The sequence below is a fragment of the Amblyomma americanum genome, chromosome 1, assembly GCF_052857255.1.
Source record: "Amblyomma americanum isolate KBUSLIRL-KWMA chromosome 1, ASM5285725v1, whole genome shotgun sequence".
Classification (NCBI taxonomy): Eukaryota; Metazoa; Arthropoda; class Arachnida; order Ixodida; family Ixodidae; genus Amblyomma; species Amblyomma americanum.
In genome coordinates this window covers 149390709-149410896 of record NC_135497.1, presented here as the reverse complement: position 1 = coordinate 149410896, position 20188 = coordinate 149390709, and the positions used below count along the sequence as shown (strand labels likewise).

The following is a 20188-nucleotide window of genomic DNA, read 5'->3' as shown; positions in this document are numbered from 1 at the left end:
ACTATTCCAACTTGTTCTTGTACTGAAGCTGGCGCTAGCTGCAGTTGCAACGAGAAGAAGCTGCATGGTGCTCGTGTTGCTTTCTCCAGCAGCAGCTAGCTGTGCAGGGCAGGTGATCCCTCATTTCTGAAGGTGTTAGATGCTGCTAGTTATGCGCATATTTGCACATGCGGAGCTTAAGCTCGATTTGACCGCAGCATTGGAGTGCATATCTGGAAAAGCGGATTTTTAATCGCTGCCGCAAGTTCGGCACGTCTTGACGATGCACTCAAACGGAAGTTTTGCGCACACTTCATTACTAAAAACATATATTTTAGCCGCGCCAACAGCTGCTGCGAACGAAGTGCTGCGTCAACCGTCATGCACACATCCATAGCAGCAATCAGCGTTGTCGTTCAAAAAGCACATCGACAGCAGATGAATGCAAAGCACGTGGAGTGCAAGGGTCCCACCTGCAGGAGGCATGCCAGTGTGCGCTATGCATTTGTTTCCTTGGGACTCGGCTAGGTGGCACTTATTGCAGTTTTCACTTCGGCTGCATGCTCCGCTTACTTATGTCTGCACCTGTAAGTGAGGGTTTTCCTTTTCTTCGTTCATTTTTTATTGCTTGTGTACAGAACCAGGCAACAACACAATAACATGGCCCTTGGCATACCAAGCCAACACCGATGCACAATTTGCGTGAAAGAAAAAACTTTCTGTACGGGCATATCTGTGTACCTATTGACATGTGCTCACCTGCGATGTTCACACCATGGCCTGCAGTTTCTGTTCGTTTTGTTTCACAGCGATTTAATTTTAGAATCATTGGGCTCTGCTTCTTGAGCAACATGGCACTGTCCTTTGGGTTGAACTTAGCATGCAGCATATTCGCTGGATGCACTGCAGTTGCACATACCATGTGTGTGAATTTAATGTGTGAACTACATCCTCTTGGTTGATTTCCTGCACAAAAGCTCAGAAAATCAAATTATAGGGGTTTGTTCAGTTGAAACTTTTGTGCACCGTTACTGACGAGATGCTCTTTATGAAAAAAAAAAATGCGCTGCCGGGCATTATAGTCAGTAAAATCTGCATTCCCATAGCAAGGTGTTGTAGGAGTGCTTAAGCTCACTGCAAACTCTCTCTCTGCAGCGTGTCCTCTGCAGCCCCATCCCCTGCTCAAGAGCGGCCTAATGTGGCCCAGGTGCTAGCCTCTCCTGGTGGTGTGCCAAGCATTGCATTGGACTCATCTGCAGGTCACCCTCTTGCTTCACTGCTTGGTGTGTGCTCAGGCCCTCTTGAAGATGATTCCTCCCTGGCTGTGCCTAGATCCAATTTGCCTCTGGGACGGAAGTGCAGCATAGTGCGAGAAGAGGATGACCTTACATCTCTTGCTCCTTCTCACTCGCCGCCAATCCGGAGTGCCGTTTTTTGTGAGGAAGGTGAACCACCAGAGCCCGATGAACGGGCTGTGCGACCCGTCCTTTCCCTGCCCGCAGCTCCCAGTGCATCATCGCCTCCAACATCAGATGGTGCCCCTCAGCACCAATCGCCTACTGTGCGACTGCGCTGCATTCCAGGCCGGCGCCTGCATGCAGTCAAGAGCTCCCCCCAACTCTTGGGTGGTGCAGGTGACATGCGTGTGCGTCCGGGAGTGGGAAAATTGCGTGTGCATGCAACTGGCCGCAACCGAACCACAAGCTGCAGTAGTTCTGATGATGAGGAAGCTGATAAGCGTCGTCATCCTCCTACAGCCAAAGGCGACACACCACTGCAAGGAAGTCCATCAGGCAGTGTCCTACCATCACCGCATGCACATGATGAAGGCTATTCAGCGGACAGCACAGACAGCTTGGACATGCTGCCAGATCCAGCTCCACGGCTCACTAACTCAGTCTCATGTGGAGACTTGACAGTAGAGGAATCGGGTGTACCCAAAAATGATGAAGGTGCATCTTCATCGGCTGTCCAGTGCGCAGATGTAGTTCTTGTTGAAGAAATGGCACCAGCTGATGCTCCACGAATCTCCAACAGCTTCAGCCTTGCTGCAGGACTAAGCTGCCTCGGACGCAAGTCAAGTCGCGAAGAGATGCGAAGTAGCCGGTCACGCCTTGGAAGCAGCCTTGCCAAGCTAGTCCCCAATGGAAGTCGAAATAGTGCCTCCAACAATGCAGGGGCTGGACCGCTGAAGCCCCAGTTGGACATAAACCAAAATGGATTTAGGAAAGGTCGCAGTAAAAGCCAGTCAGGGGTAGTAGATGTGAAACTTGCGTCCAAGTGCTGCACACTATGTTGAAGCGAAATGCTCCTGTGACAATCTCCCGGAAACGAGAATACTCAGAGCCATCCGACAGTTGGGGTGGATCACATTCCTGGGGGGACCATGCTACAAATGTTTCTTCCATGCTTACCCTTGTTGCCCTTGGCTGCAAATAGACGGCCAGTAGGAGGCTCACAGGCATTGCTTAAACAGGACAGCTTTACAAGTTTTCTCTCCCTGAAGAGAACTACACCTTGTTGGCAGACTTGATAGCCATAGATTTGTCTTCTGAATGCTTAGGCTGGTAACATTACTTTCGTGAATTCTGTGTAAAGGGAAAGCTGCAGTGCAATCATATTAATGCATGCCACCACCGGAATTCCGAGTGTTTGGCTTATTCCAGAGTGAAGACAGCCTGTTGCACCTGTTCATTTATTTTAGTTACATTTCATTCTGGCACAAGGCTTGCTAGTAAACTAGTAGCTAATTATATGCTGGACTTTCTAGTGCAAAACTATTGCACATCTCCTTCCTTGCCATACATTGTAATGCTAGTGTGTTTAAACTGGTCACTGTATGAGCCACAATTACTTCTACTTTAATAAGAGAAAAAAAATTTTCTTGCATGGGATGTGCAGCTCCTTTGAGCTTGCCACGTAGTCCAGCATAGAGAGAAGAGGAGGATACCCTACGAACAGCACAACAAAGTAGACGCACGGTCAAAACAAAGCAAGTTGTTAGTACAAAAAGTCATCCTCTTTCCCCGTTTACTCAGTGTAACCCTAGTGATGCTGTACACCAAAGTTGTAGGCATAGTGGTGGAAGTTCAAAGGTGTTGATGTCACATTCCCAATTCACACAGGTGTACGAAAGTTGTGTTAAGTGCTCAGTGGGCCTTTGTTGTTGTGAAAGTATTCTTGAATTTATGAAGAAAAGTGTAGCTATTATGTAACACTGTTCAAGAATTGTGGTTGCAGTGCAGGCACTGGTGTCTTTTCTGATGTCCTGCGACACTTGGGGCCCTCATCTGGCACTGCCTTGAAGGCTTAGCCATTACTGGTGGGTTTAGAGCTTGTTTTTTGGGAAGGAAGTGATGTGGATAATGAATGTGAAGCAAGTGTTAAGCATGCCATTGCACACCAAGCCTTCCACTGAAAAATTGGAGTGGCCATGGCCCGTTTTAGTCTGTCGCTGTGGTTGCTGCTTGTGCATTTAAAACAAACATGGGCTGACCGAAAAGTGGCTTGTGCTTAGGTAGTTTTCTAAACGCAGTGTGGTGGATACATGTACATACTAGTTGGTCAAAGGCACGCTTACCACTGTGTGCACTTCCTGCCTTCCCCATTGTTTGTGGCATGATGTCAGTGCACCATATATGTTCACTGACCTGTCTTGGTCGTATGTAACAAGAATCATGTGAAATGGCAATGTGCCCCGGTGTTTCAATTAAGTGTTTTGTCTTTGTAGGTGTGTTGTGTGTATGCGTGCCTGTCTCTTAAAAGCCAACACACAAGAAAACAAGAACACAACTTTAGCAATAATTGTGCAAAATGTAAATGTAGATTTGTTTTAGTAAAAACAAAGAGTTGTTAACAAACACTACTTGGTCTTTATTGTTTCACATTTTCTACCACTTCAACACCCATTCACCACTTCTTCATTGTATATTAGTACTGTCTGCACATGCTGCACGCTTCTTGGCACACATTCCACACTATGACGTGCAAAGGCGCAATACAAGCACTGGCTCCAAATTAAGACATGCCCAACTTTTTCAGTGACTGCTGGGCCTCTTCACACACCTGAAATGATGGGAAATGAGTAACATATCAACTACACACATACTATGTCAAAAGTACAGGCAAGCTTCCACATTCAGAAAGTATTTCTGGGTCTACAGAGAATCTCACAAGGGCATCCATTTCCACCAGACAAGTGATCCTCCTCCATACCATGTGAACTGGTTTAAAAGCTTATTACAGAATGCATAGATGAAACTAATAAAAATTGCTAGACGTGGCGGTGGTAATGCGGTTATTAGTGCACTGCTTTGTAAGCAGGAAGCACTAAACAGGCACAGTTGCTGTGTTCTTCACTTTTGCATCACTGGTAAGCATCATACAAGTCAATTTGACCTCGACACTGTTGGTACCTGCAAAATTATGATACAGGAAAAATGCGAGCATTATGATGAAAGTAATTGTCTTTGTGCATATTTGTGCAGAGTGCACATGGATGTCTGTGCTAGTGAAGATGGCAAACATGGTGTACTTTCTTTTTGCCAGGCAATTGTATGGCTGGCAATGTTGCAACATGACCAAGTTTTTAAAGACAAATTTCAAACAGAGTGCCTGTTTTTTTTCTTCACATGTTGTGGTGTTCTGCCTGTAATGTAAATAAAAGTACCCAAAGCTTGCAGATGTTCAAGGTGAAGTCTAGCATCGTCGTTTACCCATTAGGTTCTGGAGATACTGCTCTGTTAAGAATGGGAAGGAAGATTTGTCTATAAGCACAACATGGCAAATTGGATGTGCAGCCAGACTTAAGTCTACACCCTTTCTTCATTTAACTTGCAGACATCAGATTCCACCTCGTACACTATCTTGCTGCCAGCTTCCTCACAGAACTCTTGGTGTAGCTAATGTCTGCAAGTATAACTGCCAGCCTCAAGATTACTTCAGCATTCAGCCATGCACACTGGTGTATTTAACTAACCATTATCCATGCAGTATGATGGTCTTTGGCAATGTCAAAAGGTGGGCGTATGTCACATGTAGACTGGTGTGAACAGTCGGCAAACCGACAGTATACTTTTGACCATTGCTCACTTGTGGAAGGCGCTAAAATGCCATCTCTGGAAATAAATTACGTGCACAGAGCTGTAAGCACCACGTAGTAGGGAACGGGATCAAACCATGAAAATCTAAAAAAAAAAAAATTTTAGTGATTGATAAGGTCTCACGAAAAATTTTGCCAGAGGCAGCCCAGAAGGGCCTTTAAAAGATATTTGCGACCATAGGTAGCTCTGAACAGGCTAAAATCTCCGCAAATGGCAATTTTTTAAGCGCTATAGCTTGGCTTTCGCACTGCTACGACAGGCAAGCTGGTTTCACCGCAATTCTTCTCCAGTCGGAATCCCGTTTCTAGAATGGGAAACAGCCGCACAAGTGTTTAAAATGCGATGGCCTCCAGAAAGGTGCTGCTTAGGTAGGAGCCACCCTAGCTTAGCGTCATTGGTCTGGCCTGTCACGTGATACACAGCGCTTGTGTGTAGCTACGATGGCACAGTTTCCAAGCAGTCTGCTTCTGCGGATGGAGCGCCGCACGTTTCAGACTGAGCATGCGTGCAGAAAACTGAAGCGCAAGCCTGTCATCCTGAAGAAGACGAAGGCGATCGTCGGCAAATGTTTTCTCCTGTTTGTATCCACACCAAACTCTGGCCAATCCCCCACTGTGGATATGAGCCATCGCTTCAGAGGCAACAACGAAGCGATTAGACAGTGTCGTCATCAGCGACAAAAAGGATTAGTGTGCTGTGCGATTCATAGCAATGATAAACAAATGAGAGCGGCACTGAATTCAGCACGGATCCAGTGCATTATTTCGGCGCTACGACGTGGCTGCAGCACAGGGCAGTTCCCACCGACTGACGACGCGGACCGATGCAACCGCACAGCAACGTGGGCACATAGGTTCATCCAGTGACTGCCACGCCGATGTGCCGTCGGAGGCCGACCTATGCTCCGGTGTCGATGAGCGCGAAGACCGACGCGTAATCTACTATCAAAGTTACGAAAAAAAGTTAACAGCAGAAAAAGACTCATTCACAAGGATGAGTAGACAGCACGGCATCATGACGTCCTGTCTACTTGTGAACACGTCCTTTTCAGCTTTTTTTTTCTCCCCATAACCTAACAAGCTACGCTTCAATGCGACTATCCAAGGCGTCGCGGCGCAGCTCCTGTGCGGGTAAAATTTGAAAATTTGTTTTTGAGCACAGGAGCTTCGTTGTAGCCAGGTTTGAGCATTTGCAGCCTCTACTTTTTAGAAATTCAGCACCCACTACTTTTTTTTTTTACCCTTGAACCAAATTTCCAGAGGTACCATGAAACCTTGCCAGTTATTTCGTGTATATCTCTTCATAACAGGGTTTAGCTCTTTTTTTTTTTAGTGCGAAAGCACTTGCACGCTCGCCAACCCTGGTCATGAATCTTGTCAACTGATCTTAGAGTCTTGAGCCATTGTGTAGCCACAATGACACCATGTTAAGTTTCTTGTGTGCGAAATAAAAAAAGTAAATGTGGCAGCTACTGGGATTCGAACTTAGGGCAGCGTGAATGGATCAGCTTAGCTAGCCAGTGCACCAGAGCACTCTTCTATCACCAAGCCGATCCCACCTCGTGTTAAACTGCAGCACACTCTTGTGCTGTGCACTGCACATTGTCATCTTCATCAACTTCCACCTGTGGCATGAACAAATCAGATCAGCTTAACCTCAATGAGAGCTTAACCTGAGTCTAATATCGTCGCCAGACGTGCCGAAGACCCAGCAATGCAAAACCATGAGGCAATTTTGCAATTTTATTTGCGAACGCCTAACTTGTCAATTTTCACAACAATATTTCTTGTGCCTGCACTATGCATCAAAATTTCGCAGCTATTAATTAGCACAGAAGCACGCCTACTGGCATGTTGTCCCAGTGTCTTTTAGTCCAAAATTCATATGCACCTAGTTGGAGACAGCAGATAACAGCTCCCTGGTCCCAACAAAGCTTTTCAGTATTACTTGAGCATAGGCTAAAACAATGTCTGCGGCATAATGTCGTCAGTGGTGGTGGATGCAGGAGACGAACAAGATGTGCCATTAATATGCTGGTCAAGGAAAGCATAAATAGTAAAATGTTCAGACAAGGTAAGTTGTTGGGCGAGTTGGGCACACCAGGACTAGCCAAGCAGACGCACTCAGCGAACGAACGCACAAAAAAGAAGGGGAAGACAAAAAAGAAGGCCAGCGGGTGCTGTCCCACCGCATGGCGGCGCCATTAAATGGCTAACACTGTGGCAATATTCCATGGCTACAGCGCAATGAACGGGACGTAGCCTGGGGCCCAAGTTTGCGGTTGAGCCAAAGAAATCCAGAGCGGAGCTCTTGGCCATGGTGAGGCAAGTGTATAGGTAGGGCGAAAAAACTGCGGCGGAACAAAAACAGCGCTGTGTTGTGTCCCTGCCTGTGTCCTTCTTCTACGTCCCATTTGGTGCGCTGTAGTGATGGAAAATGTTCAGATATTGGATTATATTAAAGACTGGACATTGGGGGTGTTTCCCACTGCCCCAGCTTGCGTGGGAAGGGTACGTGATATGCACGCTCCAAAGATTCATATGCACGTGAATGTGGCTGCATTTGACCTTTGACTGGGCTTCTACGAATATTTGATAATTTTGAATATTCGGTCGGATAGTAAGTATTCGATATTTAATTCAATATGAATGTTTGATTCTCAAAATCTAGGATCATTCCTCCAAAGCGAATTGCAACATTTGCTTTGTGTAGTTTCAGATCATTGTACCTCCTGTGCAATGGCATCGCAGAGTGCACAGCTAAAGCTCAGACTCCATAGGCACTTCCTAGGCATAAGCACCACACGCCTGCACGTATGCTGGAGCCAGTCTGCGCATGCGCGCAGCAGCAGCCTCCAACCAGGCATGAGCACGACGCCCAGATCTGTACCAACCAAATCTTCGTGCTGCGCTACCCGCGGCAAAACTGGTACGCCAGCATACACCAATCTGGGGGTGCACGGCCCCCTTGAATTCCACGGAACGAGTTCAAGGTGACTGCAGCTACCGCATCCACTCTTTTCCGCACGAAATTCGCTAATTAAACTTCGAAAGTACGAGCACAAGGGAGCCAAAGCATTAAGCACATAAAGATAGGAGCCCCTTTCAGATGATTGACTTGGGGTGCCTCTGGGCACACGGGCACAGCACTCGTGACTCACAAGTGACCGTGTATCCGCGGAGTCGCGTGTCCATAGAGTCGCGCTATCCACAAGAGTTGGGTGTCCAAGAGCAATTAAGAGCAGCAGTCGGAGGTCCCACAAATAGGTCGGCTCCGCATGCAGATCAACTACACTAATTTATTACGGCGATTTCGGAAAAGCTTGACATTGCTGCAATTAGTGCGACAAAGCTTAAACACCTTTTTTTTTTATCAGTGCGAAAGCACTATTCCAGACGTACTAACACCAACCAGTAATACTGTCTTGTCTTGTTTTGTCTTGCACGCCTTGCATCTTGTCTTGTGCGGAGGAGGGTGTCGTGCCAACTCGTGGCGCCGTCACAATCTGCTCGCCGGGTTGTGAGAAAACTGACGAATATGGCAGGTGGCAGTTAAATTAATGACTGGTCGCGAGAGGTTGCTCGGGAAGAGTGACAAGGGTCGCACAAACCATACTAGTGGCTGTGATAGAAACAGCCACCTGCCAGTGCAGTGGCGCATCGCTTAACAGCTGTGCCACTGTGCTGGTAGTGGCATATGCGCTCAACGCAATCTACAAATGTTAAGTAGAGAATGACCAATCCTGCATACATGGGCATTAACCCACTAAAGCTTTCGCATGTTACCCTTAATGTGAAGCTTAAGTGTCCCCTCCAACTGAAGAATGAACACATGCTTTCGCACGTCTACGTTAAACTACATTAAACCCCTACCACTTTTTTTTTTTTTTACGGAAAGGCCTTGCAGGTTAGAAAAATACATTATTTTCAAAACATCTACATTGTGCTGTTCAACCTTTTTGTGTGTGCCAGAAGAACATTCTCGCTTCAAAATTATTTGAAGAAAATGGCTATTCACTTCAAACCAAAAAAAATTTGAGGGGACACTTAAGCTCCGCCTTAAGGGTATGACGCGATAGCATAATGGGTTCAATCCCATATACGCAGAAGGTCATTCTCTACTTCATATTTCATAGATCTCTGGGAGTCCTTATACCCCTCCTGCGCAGTGGTACAGCAGTTAAGTGATGCGCCACTGCCCTGCAATGGCAGGTGCTGACACCAGTGGGGCTTGTGTTCTTCAGGTTGTTCTTCCCGAGTAACCAATCATTAATTTGCGCGCCATCTGCCATGATCGGCAGTTTGCTCACTATCCAGTTGGCAGGTTGTGATGACGCCACAAGGTCACATGACCTAAGTGGCCCAGCTGCCTTCTAGGTTACTATCTGGGAGCCACCTACCAGAGCCATGCCAGTGATTTTTCGCTCACAGCGCTGCCACCGGATTCTCTGCGTACTGGGGCCTTTAACGCTATCGTGTTAAAACCATTATAGGGAGGTTGCAGAAATGCAGAAGTCAGCTTCCCTGCATAGCAAAAGCACTTCGCTATGGCGGCACGGCTCCTCTTGCAGGCAGAAGTTTGGCACAGTGCTGGAGATTTCTATTGTAAGCCTTATGCCCTGCATGCACCTATATTTACGGACAATTACCCACTCCCCACAACACTGGGACAAAGGTCTGTTTCCTTCCCTTTTCTGCCTAGCCTTAGCTGCAGAGCCACAGAAAGCCTGGCATGACGGCGTTTCATCCCCCGTCGCGAAAGAGTGGCTTGGGAGAACTTTGCTTAATACCTTCATAGCGACAGCAGCACAATGCAGCAGCGTGACGGAGACTCGCGGCATTCCTCAGATTGCAAATTCTCCAGCACTGCAGCTAATTTCTTACCCCAAAAACCAGTCCAGCGACCATGGTGAAGGAGTTCACTTGTGCAGGGAAGCTGGCTTCCAGATTTCTGCAACCCACCTATTTGCACAAAGGTGACCATTTTGTTTCGGTTCAACATGCCAAGAGATCCATCACTGCTTGTGCCAAGCAAGAGCTGCACTGCAGCCGCCACCATTGCAATTGCGTGTCAAACCCACGAGAACTCGGGCTCGTAAAGATGCACCAGAGATGCCAGAGCAGCCTTTAGCAGAAGTCATGCGACCAAATGCCAATATCACGTTGGCTCACCCCACCACAGCCTTTGAGGATTGCCAAAACTAACCCGTATATGCCGAAACTTCACAGTTCAGAATAATTCTTTTATTGGTGGAGATACTTTTCTTAACGTTGGCTTTTGAGCCCTCCCGCTCTTGCTCCTGTTATGTGTGGTAAAGCTTAAAATATGTGAGATCAACTTCACAATCACATTTCTCATCATGCACTGTGGTTCCCTTATGACAATGCACAATAATTACTTGTTTTTCTTGCACAATTAAAATGTAGTCGATGGGGCCAAATTTAAAAAATGGCGTCCAGACAAGGCTGGCAGATATTTCCAAACGCACACAACACAGCCCTAGCACAAAAACAGTTTAGACCCTCTTGAACCTCTGCTAGAAGGCGCAAGCCTTTATGCAATTAACTTTTAGAGTTACTGTGCAAAAAAGGGGTGCCCTACATGCAGGGCGCTAGAGATATAAGCGATAAGAAATAACGCACTATACAACCTTGCATTTTTCTTCTGTAGGCTCAACAAACCAAATTTCCTCCTGAGCAAAGATTTCAGCTGAGAACCTGTTCTACCTCACCACCTTTTTGTTCAATTTTGGATGAATATATGCCGCAGTAATCTTTGCTTCCACAGAAGGCAGCAACAATTTGCTGAGCTCACAAGGCTCCTTTGCAACAGCGCTGCCAAGAATACTCGCAGCACATAAAGACAGTTCCCAGAACACACCGCAGAATACTCACACAACACAAACTGCTAGAAAATTGAGCTTGTTAGTGGCTTCTTTGTTTCTATGGGCAGCTGCACCTCCTTGAAGATTTTGTAACCATTGAGCAAAGATGCCTGGATAGAACCCGCGTCTTTCGGATCAGCAGCCACTGTGGCGGCTTTCAGCCTGAAAGCCTCAACAGAAACGCTTTCCAGAGAATTTAGCTCATCATCATCATCATTCTGACTACGCCCACTGCAGAACAAATGTCTCTCCCATGACTCTCGAGTTAACCGTCCTTTGCCAGCTGCCGCCAGCGTATTCCTGTAAATTTCTTAATCTCACCAGCCCACCCAACTTTCTGCCGGACCCTGCTATGCTTGCTTTCTTTTGGAATTCACTCAGTTACCTTAAGGACCAGAGATTATATTGCTTTCAGATTACATGCCCTGCTCAACCAAAGCAAAATTTATCATATCAAATTTATCATACAAACAAAAAGAGTGAAAAAATACCTCTGCATGCATGGTACTCAGTAATATTAACATTTCAACTATCGATGGCCAGAATAAGGGCAGGCACCACCACCAACACCGCATGCCACTGTTTGGAAAAACAGGAAAGCAACTTAAGAAAAACAGAGGTATTTATTATGCATGCGTAGCAGGATCAAGCGACTTCATACCACCTCTAGTAGTACCATACCACACTAACAACACATGCTTCAGTAATACTGACCAGCATGGCTATAAGAGAGACATACCCTTTTGTCATCCACTGTTGGATTAGCACTGAGGTTGACACAGCGCTTTAGATAAGTCACTGCTTCATCCTTGCGGTTTAATTCCAAGAGACTTTTGGCAATCATCAACAGGTTCCTAGTGTAAAAATTCGGCTTAACTGAAAAGGTACAAATAAAAACACATCAGAACACTGCTAACTCAATAATACTGCATGAAGTGCAACCAATGTCTCTAAAGGGCCTTGGCTAGTGAGTAAATGAAATTCACCACCACAGTGCTAGGTGCAGCTTTAAGGACAAAACCGACTATGTGATGTGCATGATGACACTCCAATGAGTTGGCAGCTGTCTAGCGGGGCAGTTATGATTATATGCCACTCATTGATGAAGAAATGAATATCTGTTTCTTAAAAATTGCGGACTGACAAAATGAACCATGCTTAGCAAAACCACGAAACAAAGAAGACCACAAGGCGCACAACCATCTGGTGTCTGATGTGCAACGTTCAATGAAAAACACACGAACACATCTGTGCCTTTGCCCTCCAGATTTATTTCAAATATGTGAAGCAATTAACTGAAAAACATGCGTCATGTATGGGTCATTCTAAAGCCCCTCAATGAAGCAAAAGTAATGCAAAGCTTTGAACTTTCCGGCTTCCTTCCTCTCCTAACACGCCGCCGGATATTTGAGCCTCCCATTGGCCGAGGTGCCGTGGTCACATGTTAGCACGCGCTTTTTTGCTTTGCAGCAGACGCCGGCGCCATTGTCGGAGGTAGGAATCACGCCTCGTTTTCTTTCTGTGCAACAGTTTTGGCTGGAAGTGTTTTTCCATCTTTGACAGCGTCTATGCGTTGCGGCGATGCCGAACTTCTGTTGCGCGTATGGATGCAACAACCGAGGAGGCAGTGGGAAAAGATTTTTTCGAATTCCGTCCGGAAAAAGCAACGCGGCTTGACGAAACGTTTGGCTGCACAGGATCAGCCAGGAAAACTTCGATAATGTGATGGATCCGCGACTTTGTGAGGTGAATGGCCGTTCTTCAGTTGTCAGTTGTGTTTTTTTTTCTCGGGTGATTTGGTGCGAAGCGCGAGCGACTGCAGTCTTTCTTCGCAGTAAATGCTGTTTGGCATAGTTGTAGATGGACTCGTTCGGTCGTAGACTACGAAAGCTGTACTTCTTGTTGTCTTATGCCCACCGTGACAGCTCTGCTAGATTCTGCAGGTGCAGCTTTGATGTTGCGCGCATTTCGTGGCGTGTCGACATAGTTGCAGTCAAACTCGTTCGCAGGCTCGACTCGAAAGTTACGCTTCATATTGTTTGAGCCCCCCTGTTTACGTTGCTCGAGTTGGAGGTCTAGCTTTCATCTTGCGCACTGCTGCAGGAATTTTTGTCGCAGTTGGACTCCTTTGCTTACGAACCCCATACTAAAGAGGCGGTTCTCGCTGTTTGATACCCGCTGTACATGTTCCTCGCAATATAGGTCTAGCTTTTATGTCGCGCATTGCTTGCCATATTTGTGTCATATTTGTGTCACGAATTCGATAGTAAAAGGGCGGTTCTTGCTGTTTGAGCCTACGCTGTTCATGCTGTTCACGGTGCAGGTCTATCTGTAATGTTGGGTGCATCGCTGGACGTATTTGTTTTGTTGCAGTTGGACTCCGTCACTCATGAACTCGACGCCAAAGGAGTGGTTATCGCTGTTGAGACCCCCGCGATTCTGGTCTAGCTTTAATGTAGCGCGCATTCCTTAAAGTATTTGTCAGGCAGGGTTCATACCAAGATCGGGCGTTATAGGCACTGTAACGCAGCTATCGCTTGAATAACAGATATCTGCGTGGATAATAATTGACAATGCATGCGAGGACCTCCGTTAAAAATAGTAGTAGACCTTTCGGGTTCAAGGCCGTCGTCGCTACCGCGAATTCGTGCAAAAATCACGCTGCATGGAACTTTGTAACGGGGATAAGTAGTGTCAAATGAATCACCAACGCAGGGGTGCGCGCACTGATACTAACAATTTCCAAAGTCCGACTTAGGCAAAGCTCTTATGGCTTTTTTTGGGGCCTGCTGACATGTTAACACTTGTGCATGTTTTTCAAGCTATGAAAGATCACGCTCTCTATATATTTTTCGTGCTTCGTATTGTTCCTCGTAAGTATGTTTGGATTGTGGTTTGTGGGGGTTTAACGTCCCAAAGCGACTCAGGCTATGAGGGACGCCGTAGTGAAGGTCTCCGGAAATTTCGACCACCTGGGGTTCTTTAAAGTGCACTGACATCGCACAGTACATGGCCCTCTAGAATTTCGCCTCCATAGAAATTCGACCACCGCGGCCCCTCGTAAGGTTGCGTCATACAAAATCTTACTTTATTCGTCTTAGGATCACTCTACCGAAGATCAGTTTGAGAGCCATGTCCTTCGGAATTATGGTATAAAGAAATTAAGGCCAGATGAAGTACAAGAGAGAAGGCAATGTTCTCTTACAAGCCATTATTGCATATGCTGACCCAAGATAATAATCACCTAAACAAGAAGTATTCGAATGACTCATGCGGCACTGTAGTTGCTTGCGAAACAGCGTTTAAATGCATTTTTTGGTTGCTGTTAATCAACCCAAACTATTAACCCTACATCAAAATTCTGATCACAACCGTGTTACAGTGCGCAACTATAGGGCATCGTATTCGCCTATTCACAAAAAAAAACATTACGTGGCTACCGTCAGTCGGATATTTTTAACGGTAGTCCGTGAGGTGTCCGAGGTATATTAACTCCGAAATAATCTCCAAGCTTTCCTGCACTAAAATAATTAAAATTGAGACGAGTAATCACCTAAACACTGAACAGCACAGCCCGTTGCATGCGCGAACGCACCTCTGAGAAAATATATTATAGAAGCATTAAACCGCCATCCATTCAAATAAAGCCTAGGCTGCACATCTAGACGCATGTTGGTCCACTTCCTCTTCGAGTTTAATTTTTCATAAGATTGGGCAAAAGACGCCGGTTGAAAAACGATTCCGAGACGTTCACTATTGTGCTGCAAGCTTGCTCGCTCACTCCACCTCCACCGTGTGCGCCGCGATTAAAGCGATCGCAGTACGAAAAGTTCTCATAAAGCAGTGCAACGTGGTCGGGCAGTTATTTGGGTAAGTGATTTTTGCATCTCTCATGCCATGCGGCCGAATCAGAGGCAGAAAATGCAACAAAAATTCATTCGGGCGCGCGGCTCACTGCGCATCAAAGCGCGAGCGTTGGGAACACAACGCACTGAGTATATTCACTATAGTGCAACGAACTGGCTCGTGCACACTACTTCCAACGTATGCCCCGTAATCAAAGCGATTGCAGGAAAAAAAAGTTTCGATAAAGCAGCGCAGCGTTGGTCGCAGCACTTATTTCAGTAACTGATTTTTCGATCTTCCATGTCATCATGTCATTTCGACCAAAGCCAAGGCAAAAAACGCAACACAAAATTCATTCGGGTGCGCGGTCTGCTGTGCACCAAAAGGCGAGCGTTGGGAGCGTCTGCTAGCATCCCCCGGCCTAGGTGCCGCCACCGTCGGCGCCCGGGAGGAGCCGAGAGAAGGATTGCCGGCATAGGAGGAGGAGGAGGAAGGAGATATTGTTACTTTTAGTCTATTGAGGGGCTTTAGGTCACTCCACACCAAACGTCCCAGACGTTACACTCGACCATCTCCAATTTGTTAAAAAAAAAAATATGGAAACATAATAATGTGCGTAATCAAAGCCAGAAAATTTTTTTCCGAAAAAAATTTATTCGTGAGGTGAGCGCAGTTTGACTATTTAGAAAAGGCGAGAAACCACGCACTGCTCAATTCATAAAAAATTAAAATTTTTAGAAAACACTTCACAATTCTTTTCAGTGGCATTTGCACAGATTCTGGCTTTCGATATAATTGCAGCATGCAGCTTTATGCAGCACAAATATTATTAAAAAATAAAAAAAGTATGAAAATGTACTATTTTTGTCAGTTTTTGTTTTAAATATCAACTTGCTGTCGGAAATTCGGAAATAGCCGTTTTGTTTCTGTAGATTTCTAGTACCTATAACAAATGCTGCAGGTGATGAAACTGCGTACATGGAAGTAAAAAAACATTAAATTTGCAAAAAGGCGTTTTGAGCCAGAAACACTCATTAATTTCATCCTGAGGTAGTCCAAGTAAAAATACAAACAATAGCGGGTTACGTAGAACAATTTATTGCCTTACATTTCTGAAACTTTTATCAAGGTAATTTTTGTTTAAAGTGAGAAAACAATTTTTGAAGTTGAGCTCTCGCACCGCAAGTTGCGTCGTCTCTTAACGCCTCTTCACCGCATAGCACGACACTGCTGACACTGTGGCCAGACGAAATGTAGACTTCTTGTTCTTAAGTGAGATTTACACTGAAGGCAAGCATGGGAACGTTGAGTAGTCGAACAGGTATTCGTGGGAAAAGATTTTCCTAACGCTGCTGGGGCAGCACATGCCCAAGTGAGCTATTTGTTTGGTGTGGTTCTGTCGCAGTCAGTCATTCTTGTTAGCGCCATGACAGACGTAAGCACCAGCGTAAGAGCTTGTGAGACGCCAATTTGGAAATGGGCAGAATGACCTGCTGTTGAAACAATCCGTGACGCAGTAGCAGCATGTGGTACCCGACCCTTGTGGCAGTCAGAGGCTCATGCCCGGTTGTTTCCGATGTGATTCTTGGTTGTATTTGATTTAATCAGAGTGTTTTCTGCATTAATACTCCAGCGACGACTGTAGACGAGCCACTGTGCTGGCGAAGCACCTTCATGCGAGCGAAGCACCTACACGCGAGTGGCCACATTCACCGCAAGCGCGTCTCGCGCTACTTGGCACAGCGGTGTGCACTTTACACTTTCACGTGCGCTCCGAGGCGTGCGGTCTCCGCAATCTTATCCGGGTATAAATAAAGCACTTCTGGTATGCCTGCCATGCCAGCTGGTCATCCCTCCTCGTGGTCCATGTGAGACAGCACACTGAATACCCTAGTTTTTCTTCTCTTTGCTGCCCCGTACCAAAGCGGGTATGTTAAAACTTCGAAAGGGAAAACAATCTTGTTTAATGCATACAATGCGCCGAATGCCACATGATATCTTCTTTAGCTCCAGCCCTAAAAATGCACGACAGCGAACGACAGCAAACTGAAGTTATCTGGCCATAAGTGTTGTGCCACGCCAGTTGCCGTGTTCTGCGTTGAAAAGCGTTGAAAGAAAACGCAACTTCGGGCGCGAGAGCTCAAGTTCAAAAGTTCTTTTCTCGCTTTAAACAAAAATTACCTCGATAAAAATTTCAGAAATGAAAGGAAATAAACTGTTCTACGTAACCCATTATTGTTTGTATTTTTACTTGAACCACCTCAGGGTGAAATTAACGAGTGCTTTTGGCTCAACACGCACTTTTTGCAACTTGAGTATTTTTTTTAATTTGATCTACGCAGTTTCACCACCTGTAACACTTGTTATAGGTCCTAGACATCTAGAGAAACAAAATGGCTATTTCCGAATTTCTGACAGCAAGTTGATATTTAAAACAAAAACCGACAATAATGGTACATTTTCATACTTTTTTATTTTTTTTTAAATATTTATGCTGTACAAAGCTGCATGCTGCAAATTATATTGAAAGCCAGAATCTGTGTAAATGCCAATGAAAAACATTGTGCAGTGTTTTCTAAAAATTTTAATTTTTTATGAATTATTGAGCAATGCGTGGTTTCTCGCCGTTTCTAAATATTCAAACTGTGCTCAACTCACAATTAAACTTTTTTTGGCAAAAATATTTCAGGCTCTCATTACGCACATTTAGATAAGTTTCCATGAATTTTTTTGAACAAATTGGAGATGGTAGAGCACAACGTCTGGGACGTTTGGCGTGGAATGACCCATATACTATTTTTTTATCATGCGTCATATATACAAATAGTAACAGTAGGTCCCCGTGATGGTTTCCACTTTGGGACCTCATTTCGTAATAATTTATGTACCTCTTACCTGTACTTTTTTTTTAATAAAGCCATGAAACCACCTACAACCACAACACAGACATGCAGGATCAATGGAAATCTAAAGTGAAAGCTTTCTTCCTTTAAAGCAAGATAGAACATTTTCCTTGCAGTAATAATGGTAACTGCTTGGCTCACGTAAGTGAGTTAAAATACCAGGGTGCTATTTTTTTGCGAACTTAAAATGGCATGCTCACATTAATAAAGTCTAGATGGTTCACTTCGCTCATTGCCACCTGAAGAGTTCGCTATGGTGATGGCTAATAATATGATCTGTTAATCTGTTTTGGATAATTCTATAGTTATTCTATAGTTATATAATATTCTGTACTGGAATCTGTATCCACTCCTGCTATAGCTCACATACGAGACAGCAGTATTTGTAAATAAATAAAACCAGTAAGGTTTACAGCGAAAGCTGTTTATGGAAGGCCATCTCCTAACGGACACAAGTAGCTCTGCAGACACAGCTAAACAAGATGCACACCAAGGGCACTGGTGCAGCAGAACAGTGAGCGGTGCCAACATGAACATGGGACGACACTGAGGGCTCACGCGTCACAGTTGGAGCACTGAAGCGCGGGTGAGCACGCAGATCAAGCCAAAACGAGAAGGTGAGCAGGAGGTTAGCACAGGCGAGGGGGAGAAAAGCGCTTGCTTCACGCCAAACATGCACTGCAAAAACGACTATCAGCAGCGGGTGGGGGGGTGGGGGGGGGTTGGGAGGGTTCGAAGAGAGTACACGCTAGCATTCCATGTGCCACTAAAGCACGCACTGGTCTCTACGTCTCAGTGGCGGAAAATCTTCAAGCGCCGACCAATCGTTAAAAAAGACGACGTTTTGGCCCCGGCTTACGGGGGCCTTGTTCACAATGAAAGAAAGACAGGGGTGAAGTTATATTATATAGGTTTCATGGTATGACGCAAGCAGCGGGAGTATATCGGGGGTAGATTCCCTTCGTTGCGATTAAGCGTGTTTGCCGTCGTCTGAATATAAAAAAGATTCTAAGTAAAGCCTTGACGTCTTGCTCTTTTCTTTTCCGATTATCTCCGTGCCATCCCAGTCGATGTCATGGCCCTCGGAGATAGCATGATCAGCCAGTGCGTTTGTTGCCACGCGCTTGTTCTTGACATCATTTTGGTGCTGCTGCAATCTTTTCCGAAAATCACCTGTTTCACCGATATAGACATGCTCACAATCAGCGCAGGGAACCCTATACACGATGCCCGGGAACTTCTCCTTCTTTATCTTGTCTTTCACTGTAACCAACGCGTGTCGCAGCTTCTGCGTGGGTACATGTGCGACGTCGACTTCGTACGACCGGAATATGCGGGATAAATTTTCACTTACTCCGGGGACGTAGGGTATCGGAATCCTTTTCTTCTTCTCTCGCTGGGGTTGCTGTGGCGGCGGGTGAGCTAGGCGATTCTCGGATTTTCGTATAAAAGAACTGGGATAGCCCAAAGCCATCAGGTCACAGCGAACGGTGTCCAGATCTGTCTTTTTCTTTTCCAGCGTAGAGCAGAGGTTCTCCGATCGGCGGACAAGCGAGGCAACAACGGACTTGTGACAGGTCGGGTGTACGGAACATGTTAGATATATGTGGAGAAGCACGAACAGACTGTCAGGGCAAAAAGGTGAAGAGATGCCACGATAATGAAGCATAGGGCACTGCAAGGGTACAACAAGGGTACAAGAGGTATGAAGTATAGAGAGGCATTTGGAAAGGAATAATGGTGTCAGGGCTCACTTTTGGGAATGCAGTTCAGTGCTTAAGGGCCAAAGTTCAGTCGGGACTAGAAATAGATCTGAAATCGTTTGGAAGACTTGCACTAGGTGCCCAAGGCGAAACCACAAATGTGGCAGTACAGGGGGGGCATGGGCTGGGCAACATTCGAAGCATGAGAAGCTCAGAGTAAAATATGTCAAGAATGCTTAAGGAAACTGGACAATAACAGCTGAGAGATATTGAAATACTTATACAGAAAGAGTGTTTACTCACAGTGGCGGAAAAGAACTAGGAAACTAACCAGTAAATATGCAGGAAACATGGATGGAGAAATAAGTAGGTTTACACGACAGGTAAGAAATGCAGAAGGCAAAAACTGGGTTAATTCAACGGAAAAGAAGCAGACTGTAAACCCATACAGAAAAGCGAAAAGGCAAATTGGGAAGGAATCGTTCTATGATAATTCAATAGGCAGCGCCCTAGTCTTTGAAGCTAGATCAGGGCATCTCCAGGAAGATGACATTTTTAGTGGGCAGTAAATCTGTAGAAACAACTGAGAATTTTATTCTAGGATGCAGCAGTATCCATCCAGATGTCAATGTAGGCTCAATCTCCCTGAGGCCCTAGGACTTGGAGATAACAAAGGCAAAGTGAACGAACCTAAGGTAGAAGTTAGTAACAAAAGATTGAAAGACTTGTGACTCAAAAGCAGGGCATTGTTGTAAGGTTACAAGTTCAGGA

General features: G+C 45.6%; 2 protein-coding genes across 3 annotated transcripts in view; one reads left to right on the top strand and one right to left on the bottom strand.

Moving 5' to 3' along the window:
• The window catches only part of Snrk (SNF related kinase), a 32571-nt gene extending 27902 nt beyond the window's left edge, over window positions 1–4669 (top strand). Inside the window, exon 5 of the mRNA XM_077647294.1 lies at window positions 1135–4669. Within this exon, the coding sequence (XP_077503420.1) occupies window positions 1135–2278 (1144 nt within the window). The 3' untranslated portion in view covers window positions 2279–4669. The remainder of the gene's footprint in view (window positions 1–1134) is intronic.
• LOC144113910 (regulator of microtubule dynamics protein 1-like) overlaps window positions 3829–20188 on the bottom strand; it is a 60518-nt gene continuing 44158 nt past the window's right edge. For both annotated transcript variants that reach the window (XR_013310909.1, XM_077647296.1), the window contains 2 exons: window positions 11705–11841; window positions 3829–4044 (listed from right to left, as the gene is read on the bottom strand). Coding sequence is in view for 1 of the 2 variants with exons in the window: in XM_077647296.1 (XP_077503422.1) it covers window positions 3997–4044; window positions 11705–11841 (185 nt within the window). In the remaining variant the exon portion in view is untranslated. The remainder of the gene's footprint in view (window positions 4045–11704; window positions 11842–20188) is intronic.